This window comes from Mus pahari, chromosome 12, assembly GCF_900095145.1.
Source record: "Mus pahari chromosome 12, PAHARI_EIJ_v1.1, whole genome shotgun sequence".
Taxonomy (NCBI): domain Eukaryota; kingdom Metazoa; phylum Chordata; class Mammalia; order Rodentia; family Muridae; genus Mus; species Mus pahari.
The window spans coordinates 978641-992945 of NC_034601.1; the positions used below are offsets into that span (position 1 = coordinate 978641).

Here is a 14305-nt window from a genome sequence, read left to right on the forward strand (position 1 = left end):
CCTGCCTCTGCCTCCCGAGTGCTGGGATTAAAGGTGTATGCCACCATGCCTGGCCTACATGGTGATACTGTTAATCTCAGTACTCAGGTGACTAAGGCAGGGGGAGCACAGATTTGTGGCCAGCCTGAGGTCCATACTGAGGCCCTCATATTCAAAACAAGAAGAAACCTGGACAAGTGGGTTTTCCTGGGTAGAAATTGCTGTGGGAGACCCCTACCATAACTGCTATTTGGAACTTTTGTTCTAGGAGTTGAAGATGGTCAGACTGTAAGGATGCCAGTGGGAAAACGAGAAATTTTTGTCACATTCAGGGTAGGTGCCTGCCAGTCAGCTTATGTTGGGTCTTATTGTCTTGGAGTGGGTGCAGCTGAGATTGTTCATTGTAGTAAGTAGACAGTTCATGGGCACAGGGGTCGCTGTTCCTAGTTCAGGAAAGGCTGCCTGGGCATGATTAGTGCATGCTGTGTGCAGAGATATATATGCTTTCATGCTTATGTGCAGAAAGTGAAGCTTTCTCACAACACTGAAGTCAGAAACATTGCCAGGCAGTGCTACGCATGTCCTTAATCCTAGCACTTCAGAGACAGAGGCTGGTGGATCTCTGTGAGTTTGAGGCCAGCCTGGTCTACACTGAGAGTTCCAGGACAGCCAAGGCTACACAAATAAACTCCCATCTTGGGGAAAATAAAAAAGGAGAGTAAAAAAAGAGAAAGAAACATAGACCACAGATCCCAGAACATCTGATATGTTTTTGTTTCTGTATAAATTGTTGGTTAGAGAGCAAAACCTTTTTTAATTTTTTAAATTTTTTAGTATTTTGAAACCTGATTTCTCTGTGTAGCTGCCCTGGAACTCATTCTGTAGACCAGGCTGGCATTGAACTCAGACCTACCTGCTTCTGCCTCCTGAGTGCTGGGTTTAAAGGCGTGCACCACAATACCCAGCCAGAGAGAGCAGAGTGGTATAGATTTATTTGCTTGTTTATTTATCAGTGTCAGAAATTGAACACATGGCTTCCTCTATGCTAGCAAACGACTCACACCCTTAGCTCCCAAATGGTTTTCTCTGACAATGGTAAGACACACTTAGGTATGTATCTGAGAAAAACCTATGTAAACGTTGTATGTGTTGGGTCAAGGGGTGTACGTAACAGTCCTGTTTACAATAGCAAGACACTGGTAACAACCTTGTGTTTGTTAAAAAGAATGGTCACCATCTGCAGGTAGCAGCATGTGTCAGTCTGTCTGAAGGAAAGAACCACTGGTGAGCGTGAGAGCCTTCATCACTAACCTCAGGGGAAGGACAGCAAATTGTTACAGGCCATAGACTACAAGAGACTGTCTGCATAGACTTGTCAAGGGTGTGAGAATGATCATGTGTTGTTTAGTGATATAGAAAGACACAGCAAAAGTAAAGGCATGTTTAAATGCCAAACTCAGGGTCGTAATTAACTAAGAAGCATAAAAGTTATGTTTATTTATTTATTTTATGTATAGGAGTACACTGTAGAAGAGGACATCAGATTCATTACAGGTGGTTGTGAGCCACCATGTGGTTGCTGGGATTTGAACTCAGGACCTTTGGATGAGTAGTCAGTGCTCTTACCTGCTGAGCCAACTTGCCAGCCCTATTTATAACTTTTCATTCCCCTTTTTTTGAGCCAGGATCTTCCTGTGTTGCACAGGTTGGCCTTGAACTCCTAATTGTCCTGCCTTAGCCTCCAGAATGTTTGTATTACGGGTGGGTCCCCCGGCCAGTATCTTTGTGATGTTTAATTCTGTCGCCTTGGTTGTGGGTGTTTATTGCTGTGTTTACTTTGCCTTTTTCTGTATGTGAGATATCTCACTGGAATCGAGTACTGGGGATAGTAAGTGGCACGTGCCTACAATCCCAGCACGTGGAATATGGAGGCAGGAGGACCCTGAGTTCAGAGCCAGCCTGGGCTATACAATAAAACCCCGTCTTTAAAAACAAGACTGAAAACAAAAACAAGAAATAGGACTCAGGATGTAGGTAAAGTTCCTCGAGAGACTGGCCATGGTGGTGGTGCATACCTGTAATCCCAGTGTTTGGGAGGTAGGCTGGGGGACCCCACAGAGGATTTGAAGCTAGCCCCCAATAATAGAGAAGCTGGCTGCAGTGGGACTTCCTGTACAGGAAAAGCTGAAGCAGTAGGTTTACGTTTTCTATAAGTCTGAATTGGGAGTCTACCTGGACAACATAGTGAGGTCTCCTCTGAAGCCAAAGATAGCACAGTAAATAAAGATAGTGGGGGGGGGGTAGATCTTCTGGCTGGAGAATTCAAAGATGAAGGGATGTGCTGAGCTGAAGCTTAGTGGTGGTCTGCCCGATATGTGCAAAGCCCTATGTTTTGTTCCCAGTACTGCAAAATAAATAAAATTTAAAAACCACATAAAGGCAGAAACCTGGGAAGCATTTTATAAGAATTTGGTAGAGGATCCAGTTGCACTTTCCATTTGATAATGGAAGAAAGAAAGAAGTCAAAGGCAGAGGATATTTTTGAGATATGAAAAGCAGTATTTGTAAGCCAAATAACTTCCTATCCTGACTGTTGTCCTGAAGAAGGCAGCTTGTGTTAGGTGAGCATTGGAAAGCTGTGTGTGAACCCATGTCTGTGTGTGCAAAGCCGTGTGTAAACCCGTGTCTGTGTGCAAAGCCATGTGTAAACCCGTGTGTGTGTGTGTGTGTGTGTGTGTGCATGCAGCCGTGTGTAAACCCGTGTCTGCGTGCAGAGGACAGAGCTTGGTGTGGCTCCTTTCTCATTCTGCATCCCTCAGTTTTTGAGATAGTTTCTTGCTGAACCTGGAGCTCACCGATTCATCTAAGGTTTCTGGGCAATAAGCTCAGAGACTCACCTACACACACACACACACACACACACACACACACACACACACACTTCCCAGCAGTGTACTACCATGCCCAGTTTTTCCATGAGTGTTATGAATCTTCGTCTTGTGTGGCAGGCACCTCCACATCTCCTGTAGATCACTTATCTTTGTAGATGTATTGGTCTGGGTTTAGTCATCTTTCTAATTAGGTAAGATTCAGGGAAAACATCTAAAAGCCCAATCGCATTCTTTCTTCTGTAATTGAAAGTAGTGATGGAGGCCCAAGCAGTGCAGACGTTGCTCTGCAGTACAGTGTGCGTGGAGGCTGTGTCCCTCCAGAGCCTTGTGGTGCTGTCTCCTATTGATGGGGGGCGTAGGTCTCGCTGTGCTAGTTAAGTGCAAAGAGGTTAAAGTGTGTCTGGTTCCAAGGTCAGGTGTGACAAGACACATGACTGGTGTCTAGCCTCAGGCAGCACTTCCACCTTGCTTATGCCTGTCTTCTCTCTGGCATTAGGTGCAGAAAAGCCCTGTGTTCCGGAGGGACGGTGCAGACATCCACTCAGACCTCTTTATTTCAATAGCTCAAGCTATTCTTGGGGGCACAGCCAAAGCCCAGGGCCTGTATGAGACAATCAATGTGACGGTAAGAGGGCATGAGGACAGCTGTCTCTGCTGCCCTGGCAGCTTGTTGATCCTTTTTCTTCTCTCCCTCCCTCCCTCTCTTCCATTTTACTTATTTATTTTTTTTTGAGATGATTATTATGTACCCTCAGTTGATCTTGAACTTGTAATCCAGTTTTTTCAGCCTTCCCTGTATTAAGTTTGTGTGCATGTGCCACCATGCCCAGTTATTTATTTATTTTTAAATGGGAAATAGCCTAGGTGGTCTAAACCTGAGTGTCCAGCCTGTCAGGAACTCTGAATAGAAGAGGATTGGAGCCTGTGACACCAGGGGCTGCAGGCTGTTTCGTGAGGAGTAATTACAACTCCACACCTTTCTGGCTCCCTGGTCTGTGCCTCCTCTTTCGATGGTCAGTGTCCCAGGGACTAACAGAATAACTAATGCTCTGTATTATGTTTTTCGAGACAGGGTTTCTCTGTGTAGCCCTGGCTGTCCTGGAACTCACTCTCTAGACCAGGCTGGCCTCGAACTCAGAAATCCGCCTGCCTCTGCCTCCCAAGTGCTGAGATTAAAGATGTGAGCTACTACCTTCTGGCAACCATCTCTAGTTTTTTTTGTTGTTGTTTTTAAGATTTATTTATTATTATACATAAGTACACTGTAGCTGTCTTCCGATGTGCCAGAAGAGGGTGTCAGATCGCATTATGGGATTACGAGTAGTTGTGAGCCACCATGTGGTTGCTGGGATTTGAACTCAGGACCTTCGGAAAAACAGTCGGTGCTCTTACCCACTAAGCCATCTCGCCAGCCCCCCACCTCTAGTTTTTAATTGCAGCTGTAATGGACGCTTCCTGTACCCACACTTACACCACTATATTTGTCTCAGGGCCTTCTCCAGCCTCTGGGTATAGAGACTCTGGACATACCTTAGGCCATGGCAGTGGTCATCGGGGGAGTATTCTTCCACCTCCACCAGAGGCCACCTGAATCTCTGCTCTAGGGTCCTTGCTGTCCACCCCTTGAGAGTAATGGAGCAAGCTTAGTCTCACACCTGCTCCTAAATCCTTTGCTTCACTTCTCACATCTGTTTCCAGGGTCAGTTTTCTCAGCTGTCCTACGACTGTGTGACTAGTTTGTTCTGCACACCTGGTAGAAGTTTTTTTTTGAAGACACCTCTCAGGATTCTCTCTGTATAGTGAGATGTTTTATTTTTGAACAGTGGGAACCAGGAAACATCAGCATATTTCTTACTCAACAGATCCCTGCAGGGATTCAGACAGACCAGAAGATTCGCTTGACTGGGAAAGGCATCCCCCGGATCAATAGCTATGGCTATGGTGACCACTACATTCACATCAAGGTCAGGGTTCCAAAGTAAGTACTCAGTAAGACTATGGCCAGAGCTGTGCCAGCGCCTGTTAGCTGCCAGGCCCAGCACCCAGCAGTTCAGCTGCCCTTTGAGCTCTTAGCTTGAGCAAGTTTTTTTCTTCCTTGGAACCAGTTCTGTCTGACCTGATTCCTATCTGAGTATTGGATATAGTAGGTTGGCCTCATTGAGTTGTGGAATGAATGACACAGGAGATGCTGAACTCCTGATGTGTCCTGTGCTTAATGCTGTGGCTCCCAGTATGTGCTGTGCCTGCTCCTCTCAGGAAGCCAGTGTCAGCTCTTGTCCCTTTTGTGAGATTAGTTTCTCACCTGTTGCCTCACAAACACACATAACATGTGTGTATCTGGCCTAGCAGTGGATGACAGTTTAAACAACTTAAGGTTTCAGAGAGAAGCTCAGAGGACCAGTATTAGCACAAGACACCCCAAGTCCAGGTTCTCAGGACAAAGGACATTTATTTGTTCCACAGAGACAGAGGGTAGGGAATACAAGACAGAGTTAGGAGATAGAGGGCTTGAGAGAAAGGGAAAGGAATAAGGGTGAGGGGCATGGTTAGAGGCAGACATGGCCGTAGGCAAATGGCTGTCTATAAAGGTAAAGGGGGGATGTTAGGATGAGGTGTTTAATTCTGGTTGAGCATGTTTATTAGGGAGCCAAAAGGGAAATTTTGATTGCTGGACTCCAATACTTTGATAGTTGAATCTTGGTGGTTAGCGTCAGGAGGAGGAAGTGGCCAAATAAGGGAATAGGCCTTGATGGCTAGCTTTAGGAATGGGATCTAAAAGAAGAAGAAGAAAAAAAACAAAATAAAAAAAAAAAAAGGAATGGGATCTAACAGTTTTGCAAGGAAGAGAGGATAGGGAAGGGTAAGTGTGCCAGAGCCACACTTGCCATGCGTAGGCTGGCTAGAAAACTTTGACTTGGCCCTCAGTTCCCATCACTGGCTCAGTGTGTGCCTCTGCATGAGTCAGACACGTATGTGCATTGTGTGCTTTCAAGAGCTGCCTGGAGCACGTGCTTGGCCGCTAACTGGTGTTGATCCACAGGAGGCTGAGCAGCAGGCAGCAGAGCCTGATCCTGAGCTATGCCGAGGATGAGACTGATGTGGAGGGGACGGTCAATGGAGTCACCCACACAAGCACTGGTAAGGGGCCTGGGACTGACATGGCGGTATGAGGGACCTCTGAGTCTCTCTTGACAGGCATTTCAGAACCTGAGTTTTCATAGGCCCCCAAAAGTCATTGGAAGAGGGGACTCGTGGGTATACAGCCATCTCCCATGGGTGCGTCTCCCTTTCACTGCATCCATGTACTTAAGAAAGCCTAGGAACACTTGTTGCTTGGCAGCTGTGTCTCAGAGTTGTTTCCTGAGTTCTAGCCTTGGTTCTGCCACTTGTCCTGTGACTTCGGGCAATTCCCTCCAAGAATTCTTTGTAATAGTTTAAGGGGAGATGAATTGAATGGATCTTAGCCTTCCTGACTATAGACACTTTACTAGGATTAGGATTCCTAAGTAAAGAATGGTAACAACAGTGTAAACATGCTATCTCCCACTTCGTGAACAGATATTTGCTCCCTAAGCTCAGATGTCATGAACTCGGACTCAAGTAGTTGATGTCTGGGCTGGAGCTTTCCTGTGCCTCTGAGGGTGTATCTCAGGTGAGGCTTCTGTTGATTGAGACAGGTCAGGACAGGTCAGGACAGGTTAGGACAGGACAGGACAGGCTGTGCCCAGCTGTATGTGTTTCTACCTCATTGCATCATTTTGTTTTTGTGGGAACCTGAATGGCGTCCTCAGATCTGGAGTGGCCTTGTATCAGTGTGTGGTGGTTTATAGCCAGTACTCAGGGCTGGGGCAGCTTTTCCTGCGGTGAGAGGGGGGTTTGGAGTCTCAGAAGGAAGAGACGGCGGTGGGAGGGAACTCCCAGCAGCCTTCCCTGGGAGTTTTGTTGAGCTCCTGGTAAGAACAAGAGCCCTGTTTATAGCTTGACCAAACACCAAATGATAGTTATTTTAGTGTTTAGATGCATAATACATAATACATAAACTTTTCTCTCTGTTTTTCACTCATGTTCATTTGTTTGAGATGGTCTTGGTAACTTGAGATCCTACTGCTTAGGCTTCTGAGAGCTGGGGTTAAGGCTCGTTCCACCATACCAGTTCTTGTGTTCTCTTTTCAACTAAGTAGGAAGTGGGACAAGTTATTCCATAGAACTCTGATTGTGTGCCTATAACTTCAGGACAAGTCCCCAAGGTCTCATAATACACGAGATTCTTTGTACAGTGTTTTCCTCTCCTGCCAGGGAGCTCATGTTCTGCAGGGCTGGGCTCAGGTGGGGACAGGAAGAGTTCATCCTTTTTAGAATGTGTACACTATTTTCTTCCTATTAACCTCTGTTGTCATTGTTTTCAAAATTGCATCTCTTCGGGAATTTGACTCCCAGATTTGATTTTGTAAAGCAGCTCAGTTGATAAAGTGCTCGCCTAAAATCCCTGAGGTCTCAAAAACAAAATCTAATGGGCTTTTCGATAATCTTGCAAAGATGGGTTGGGGAGAGGGTCATGAGGCTCTCTCCTTCCCTCCCTCTAGCACCTCCTGCTAGCTGTGTCTAATTCTACTCCACAGCGTGTGTTCTCTGGAAGGTTAACTGGCAGGGGACTCCACCATGCAGTCTGTTATGTCGTTGACCATGTGTAAGACTTTTCTGCAATGAGAACATTTGTTACGGGAACATCACCAATATTCCCATAAGCAACCCCTCATCCATGTCTGCAAGTAAACCCAAAAACCACATTGGTTCCCTCACGCTAGACATAGTTGGAACTGCTTTCCTCTGTGTCGGTCCCTATCTGGGGTGAGTAGACATTTTTCACATCCATCTCCCTGGGAAAGTTGATGCAGCATCTAGATGCAGGACAGACAGCAGGAACACAGCTCATTCTGAGTGGGCATGCGGGAAGGCGTGGTGTCAGCAACGTGCTGAGTGAGGGTGGTGCTATCAGGAGCTGCAGAGGTGACTCGGAGACATTGCTGCTCTTACAGAGGACCTGGATATGGTTTCCAGCACCCACTTGGAGGCTTAGAACCATTTCTAACTTAAGTTCCAGGGAATTCAATGACTTAGTAATGGTTTTCTCGATGGGCACCAGGCAAGCACATGATGCACATATGTACATGCAGACAAAGTAGCTATACACATAAAAAGTAATCATAATCTTTAAGGAAAAAGAAAAATGTAGCCGGACGGTGGTGGTACACACCTTTAATCCCAGCACTCAGGAGGCAGAGGCAGGCGGATGCGTGAGTTCTAGGCCGTCCTGTTCTACAGAGCTAGTTCCAGGATAGCCAAGGCTACACACACACACACACACACACACACACACACACACACACACACTTTTTCAAAAAAAAAAATTGTTTTACAACAGTCTGGGTGGAGGACAAAGCTTCTGGGACACAGCTGAGCTCCAGGCTTCATACAGAGCCAGAGCCCACACAGCCCCCTGCTCGTTCTGAGCATTTCCTTTTGTAATATGTAAAGGTTTAAGTAACAACACATCTATAAACCATGGGCTCCCTATCCTTCCTGAGTCTTGTAAGGTAAAATACATTTCATTTCTTTGGTAAATGATGACAGACGTAATGTGTTGACACTGTAAGTCACCACTGGTGGCACTTCTAATCCACGCCAGGTACCATGCCACTAGCTATACTTTACTACTTGGTCTCAGCAAACTGCATAGAGGCCCTGTGTATTTTGTTTTTTGAGACAGGGGAACTCACTATGTAGTGGAGGATAACCTTGAAGTCTTGATTCTCCTGCTTCTCTCTCAAGACGCCTGTGTACGATACACGTCACTGGTGTTGTGAGAGGAGACAAGATGGGGTGCACAGCAGAGGATCCTGGGTGAGAGCAGCTCACTCATGGGTTATCTTAGACATGTTAGTGTATACAACATAGGCAGTGGGAAATGTGGCATTGGGGTTAGAAATTGGATCTTTTCTTGAGGTTCATTGCTTACGTTGTAGCCAATTGGTGGTTAAGAGTCTGGGCTGGGGTTGAGGGTTCCGCCTCTTTCTAGTGGGCTTTGGGACTCTAGGTGGACCTGACAGCATTGCTTCTGTGTACATGGAGCTGAGATGCATGGACAGTAGAGTATGCTATGATGAGCTACTACACAGGCTTTGTGGCTTGGCCCCGAGGCCTCTGGCACTTAGTGTTGCCGATGTCATTGTTCAGATTATAGACAGTCCCTTTCCCTCCCTTTTTCCTTGTTTTCCTTCTATGGTTTTGTGACTAAGGCTCTGAGTGTCCCACTTGCTTCAGTCTAATACCTGAGGTACCCTTTGCCAGCCTGAGAGTGACCCTTATGTTCCTGGAGTGGCCCTTGAGAGTCCTCCTTTGGGCAGCTAGGTGAGTAGGTGGGGCTGGCATTTGCTGGAGGTGTGTGCTCTTGACCTCGGTTCTTTCTGTTGTTTGTGCCCAGGTGGCAGAACCATGGATAGCTCCGCAGGAAGCAAGGATAGGCGAGAGGCTGGGGAGGACAATGAGGGATTCCTTTCCAAACTTAAGAAAATGTTTACTTCCTGATACCCCCTGCTGAGGTAGGAAAACCTGTGAGCTTTCTTTTGTGTAAACCTCTGAACTAATCTCTCTTCTAGTCACTTTAACCAACATCAGATCCCACCTCACCCTACCCTATCCCAGGAGGTGGGAGAGTGTAGTAAATGCGGTGTCCTTTCAGTCCTTTGGGCAGAGCATGTGATACTTAGCCAGCACAGGGTTGAGAAGGCTACAGTGGCCAGCCTCTTCATTTTAATTCAATTTAGATTCCTTCCTAAAGAGGTTAGATTTAGAGGTATCTCACAGCCCTCATTGTCATTTCCCAAGGGCTCTGTCCCTCTGTGGTGGGACCAGCTTGCCCGAAGTCCAGAGGGCACATTGTGGCAGAGCCATGCCTGGAACTCAGGTCTCTTCCACCCCCACCTGCTTTTCAGCCACTGTTCTGCCCAGGCAGCATGGTGCTGTGCACATTTGGGCCACTGAGGAGTGACAGGCATTTTGTGTGCCTGGAGACACACTGTTTTATGTTCATCCCAGGTTCTGGGGCTCTTGACCCTCAAAGCACAGCTAATCTCCAGGGATTAAAAGAGCCTCTCCCGGTCTGGTGAGATGGCTCAGTGGGTAAGAGCACCGACTGCTCTTCCGAGGGTCCGGAGTTCAAATCCCAGCAACCACATGGTGGCTCATAACCATCCATAACAAGATCTCACACCCTCTTCTGGAGAGTCTGAAGACAGCTACAGTGTACTTACATATAATAAATAAATAAATAAATAAATCTTTTTTAAAAAAAAAAAAAAAGAGCCTCTCCTACAGGGATGTGTTCTGAGATGTGGAATATAACTGTTTTTCTTCTTGGCTCAGGAAAGCGGTCAACTGGAAACTAGATGGAGCAGCAGCTCCTCTCCGTGGCCAGGGCATCAGACACGGGAGGATCCCAGAACGGCAGCACTGAGCCCCTGCTTACAGATCCCTCTGAACCACCTAGCAACAGCGAAACTATGTGACAACACTTCTCTGCATAAAGTTTATGGTGCCCTAGGCAGTGACATTTGGCCTCAGGCTGGACACTGAGACAGGTGGAAATACCCTGTCCATTGGTAGGTGTCTTGCTTCTTCTGGTTCAGGCAGTGAAAACACTTGGACTCTTCTTGCAGCACTAAAACTAACCTGGAATCGCATGTAGTAGAGAGCTGAAAGAATTAAAGACCCGTGCTTACAGCTTAAAATGAAGCTTTAAGCTGCACCATGTTGTGAAGTGATTAATTCCCTTTCAACAAACCTCATGGAAGTTCTACAATATGTCCGTCCTGACATGGCTCTTGTCTAGGATCAGGACAGCACATCCCACCAGCGCCATCTTCCTGTACAGAGTGAGGTGTCTGTCGCTCCCCTTGGAGTTGTTGGGTTTTTTTGTTTTTTTTGTTTTTTTTTTTTTTTTTTTAGGCACCAAGTAGTTAGAAAGTGGGACTAGCAACAGCAGGTTCCATTTCACCTCAAATGGCAGCTTGCCTGGCAGTGAACTTAGAGTGTTCTAGTCTGAAGTAGGTGGGGTTTCCTGCCCTGTTGGACCAAAGTTACCATGGTCCTGTGGGACAGCCTTCAGCCTCTGGAGACCCAGAGCTTTGCCAGCCAGGGCTTGGTTCTCCATTTCCACTGCTGACATTTGATTTCCAGTGTATTTAAATTACTCAGTGGTAAGGTTCATTGTCTTTTCCTGTGTAAATGTTAAATGACAATATCATTGGTGAAGGCCCTCCACAGTGCACAGAGCAACTTCATTTCCAGCCTCTGCTGGTAGCATGTTGCAGTCTCTATGTGTTAAAGGTCCTCTGGAACTAGTGTAAGACAGGCTAATGAGGAACACTTTCTCTGTAGTTTCTTTCTTTTCATTTATAATCTACAAAAGTAAAGCATTTATTAGTGTCTGATTTAAGAATGTAAAGTGATTCTGTATCAATGTAAATAAGATGATCTACAAAAGATATTTAAAATCAAAATTGTGGTCATTTCTTCTTTGAGAGTTCAAATTAGCTTCTGTAGGCTGCCCAGCAGGGGGCAAGAGGAAAGGCAGCTGGCAGCATCTGCCAGTGCAGACCCCTACTCCTTCCTTGCGAGTGCTCCTATGTGAGCCTGAGCCTGGCTGAGACACGCACACGTGCTCCCTGTGTCCTTTGGTGACTGTTCTGTTTCCCCTCATTATTTCTCAGTCTTTGTTTTGCTATGTAGCCCAGGCTGGAGCTCCTGATCCCTTGCCTTCACCCCCACCCACCCCCAAGTACTAGGAACACAGATGTAAGCCACCATGTCTCTAAAAACATTCTTCGTAAGTTTTTGTGAAGGTAGTAGCTGGAAATGAACCCAAGACTCAGGCATGGTAGGCAAGTGTTCCGCCACTGAGCTATGTTCCCTCAGCTGCATTTTCCTATATTGCACTTAAAAGACAATATGTGTGGGTATTTTGTCTGTGCACATCTGTGCACCATTTCACATGTAGTACCCATAGAGACCAGAGGGGTTGACTGGAACTGAACTTACAAAGGTTTATTAGCTACCATGTGGGTGCTAGCACCAAGCCAGGTCCTCTGCAAGAGCAGCAAAGTGTCTCACCAGCCCCCGTGTTAACAGTTTTGAGCTGGGAGGTGGTGGTGCACACCACCATTAACCCCAGCACTTGGGAGGCAGAGACAGGCAGATCTCTGAGTTCAAGGCCAGCCTGATGGAGAGTAAGTTCCTGGATGGCCAGGGCTTGAAAAACAAAAAAACCTCCCAAAATTGGACAAGACAGAATGGCTCAGTGGGAAACAGTACTAGCAAGCCATGAGCTATGACCCAAATGTGGGAGGAGAGACCCAATTCTTGCAGGTTTATTTTTGCTTATTGTTATCTGAGTATGATGGTGCCTAATCCTAGTACTTGAAGACAGAATCGGACAGATCTATGAGCTTGAGGCTAGCCAGGTTGATATAGCAGACTTCAGACCAGTCAGGACTGTATACCAAAACTGCATCTTAAAAAGTACATGTAATTCTTGCTTGTTGTATTTTTAACTAGCCCAGGCTCCTAGGAGAGCCGTAAGGCTTTTGAGATGAGCAGAGAGCTGTAAGGCATGATTCACTGGGCTGGGCAGGGAAGAGATTGGGGGAAAGCTGATGAGTAAAGAAGACTCAGGTAGTTGTTACCTGGAACACTTAGCAACATTTCTTTTCAGTAAAGTGTCTGTTGCGGTCTGCAGAATGGACCAGGTAATACACAGACACAGGATGCAACTGCAATGGGGATAGACACTTTTCTCAGGAAGGCATAGGCCTTAGGCCAGGAGGAAGCTTGGGAAAGGAAGGTGGGCCCATTGGCTGAGACTAATTGTCACCACGCTGAGGCCTCGGTCAGGTGGCATCTAGAGAAGGAAGGCTCGTCTCCAGACGTGGTTTGCATTCATTTCTACACACAGCTCCAGAGGTGTTTGATCTTAAGACTTCTTTGTGGCATCTGAGCTGGAATTGGGGTGCAATGTACTTGAAAATGATCAAGCAGCCAGGGTGATAGTGCACGCCTTTAATCCTAGCCCTTGAACAGCAGAGGCAGGAGGATCTCCGATTTCAAGGACAGCCAAGGCTAACAGAGAAACCCACATGCTGGTGAGGAGTTGGCAGGTGGTGGCATCCACTCTGGACCTTGATTTTGGCAGGCTTTTTCCAGGGTTAGGTGATGCTGGCATTAAGACAACCTGCTGCGTCTTCCTGACCCAGTGGTTTCAGAAGTCCTCGTTTGTCACTGTATTTTCCCTCTATTGCTCTGAGACAGCTCCTGCCTGCCCACAGATTTCAGCATCTTTATTGCTTCCTGTTTTCCTCACCTGTCATTTATTTCCATCTGTTCTTTGCACCTTGAGGTCTTTTTTTTTTTTTTTAAGATTTATTTATTATATGTAAGTACACTTTAGCGGGATTCCTATTACAGATGGTTGTGAGCCACCATGTGGTTGCTGCAATTTGAACTCAGGAACTTCGGAAGAGCAGTCAGTGCTCTTACCCACTGAGCCATCTCTCCAGCCCTGCACCTTGAGGTCTTTTATATCTCTATGTATATTGTTGTGGCTTTCCTACTAAATAACCCCCTCTGCTGGATGGTCGTGGAGCACACTTTTAGTACCAGCATTGTGGAGAGAGGCAGGCAGTTCTCAGAGTTCAAGGCCATCCTGGCCTACAGGGCAGCCAGGGCTACACACACAAAGGAAAAAAGTTTCCTCAAGGCAGACAGCATAACTTTCGTCTGTTTATCCCATATTTTAGGGTATGGCATAGTAAATTGTGCCTCAGCCAAGAGTCCACGGTAGATGAACTGTTCCTTTCCCTGCTAGAGGAGTCTGATGTCAGGAATGGACAGCAAAAAGATAGTGTGTTAGTGGTTAGAAAAACCCAGGGGCTGGAGAGATGGCTCAGCAGTTAAGAGCACTGACTGCTCTTCCAGAGGTCCTGAGTTCAATTCCCAGCAACCACATGGTGGCTCACAACCACCTGTAATGGGATCCAATGCCCTCTTCTGGTGTGTCTGAAGAGAGCTATAGTGTACTCACATACAAAAAATAAATATTTAAAAAGCCAAACAAACCCATATGCAGGTTGAAATTCAGAGGTGTCATGAAATCCCAGCGAGTGACTTGGGTTTTCCGGGCTTTTGTTACTCCCCCTGAAAAGCTTAAGAGCTAAGTCGGCCTACCATGCAAGTCTTAGCCACAGGCACCATTGCCTCAAGTCCACTGGTTCCTGGCTCTACCACATCTTTCCGTTCGTTGTATTTTAATCCGGCTCGAGCAGCTCTGTAGCAGGCCTACCCTCCGTGCTGTTGGAATCACCTCCCACCCAGAGCTCCGAGTC

General features: G+C 46.6%; 1 protein-coding gene across 1 annotated transcript in view; it reads left to right on the top strand.

Annotated features, from left to right (window-relative positions):
- The window catches only part of Dnaja3 (DnaJ heat shock protein family (Hsp40) member A3), a 24169-nt gene extending 12768 nt beyond the window's left edge, over window positions 1-11401 (top strand). Inside the window, exons 6-10 of the mRNA XM_021209925.2 lie at window positions 248-312; window positions 3367-3495; window positions 4733-4848; window positions 5911-6008; window positions 10293-11401. Coding sequence (XP_021065584.1) covers window positions 248-312; window positions 3367-3495; window positions 4733-4848; window positions 5911-6008; window positions 10293-10315 — 431 coding nt within the window. The 3' untranslated portion in view covers window positions 10316-11401. The remainder of the gene's footprint in view (window positions 1-247; window positions 313-3366; window positions 3496-4732; window positions 4849-5910; window positions 6009-10292) is intronic.
- The last annotated feature ends 2904 nt before the right edge of the window (window positions 11402-14305 follow it).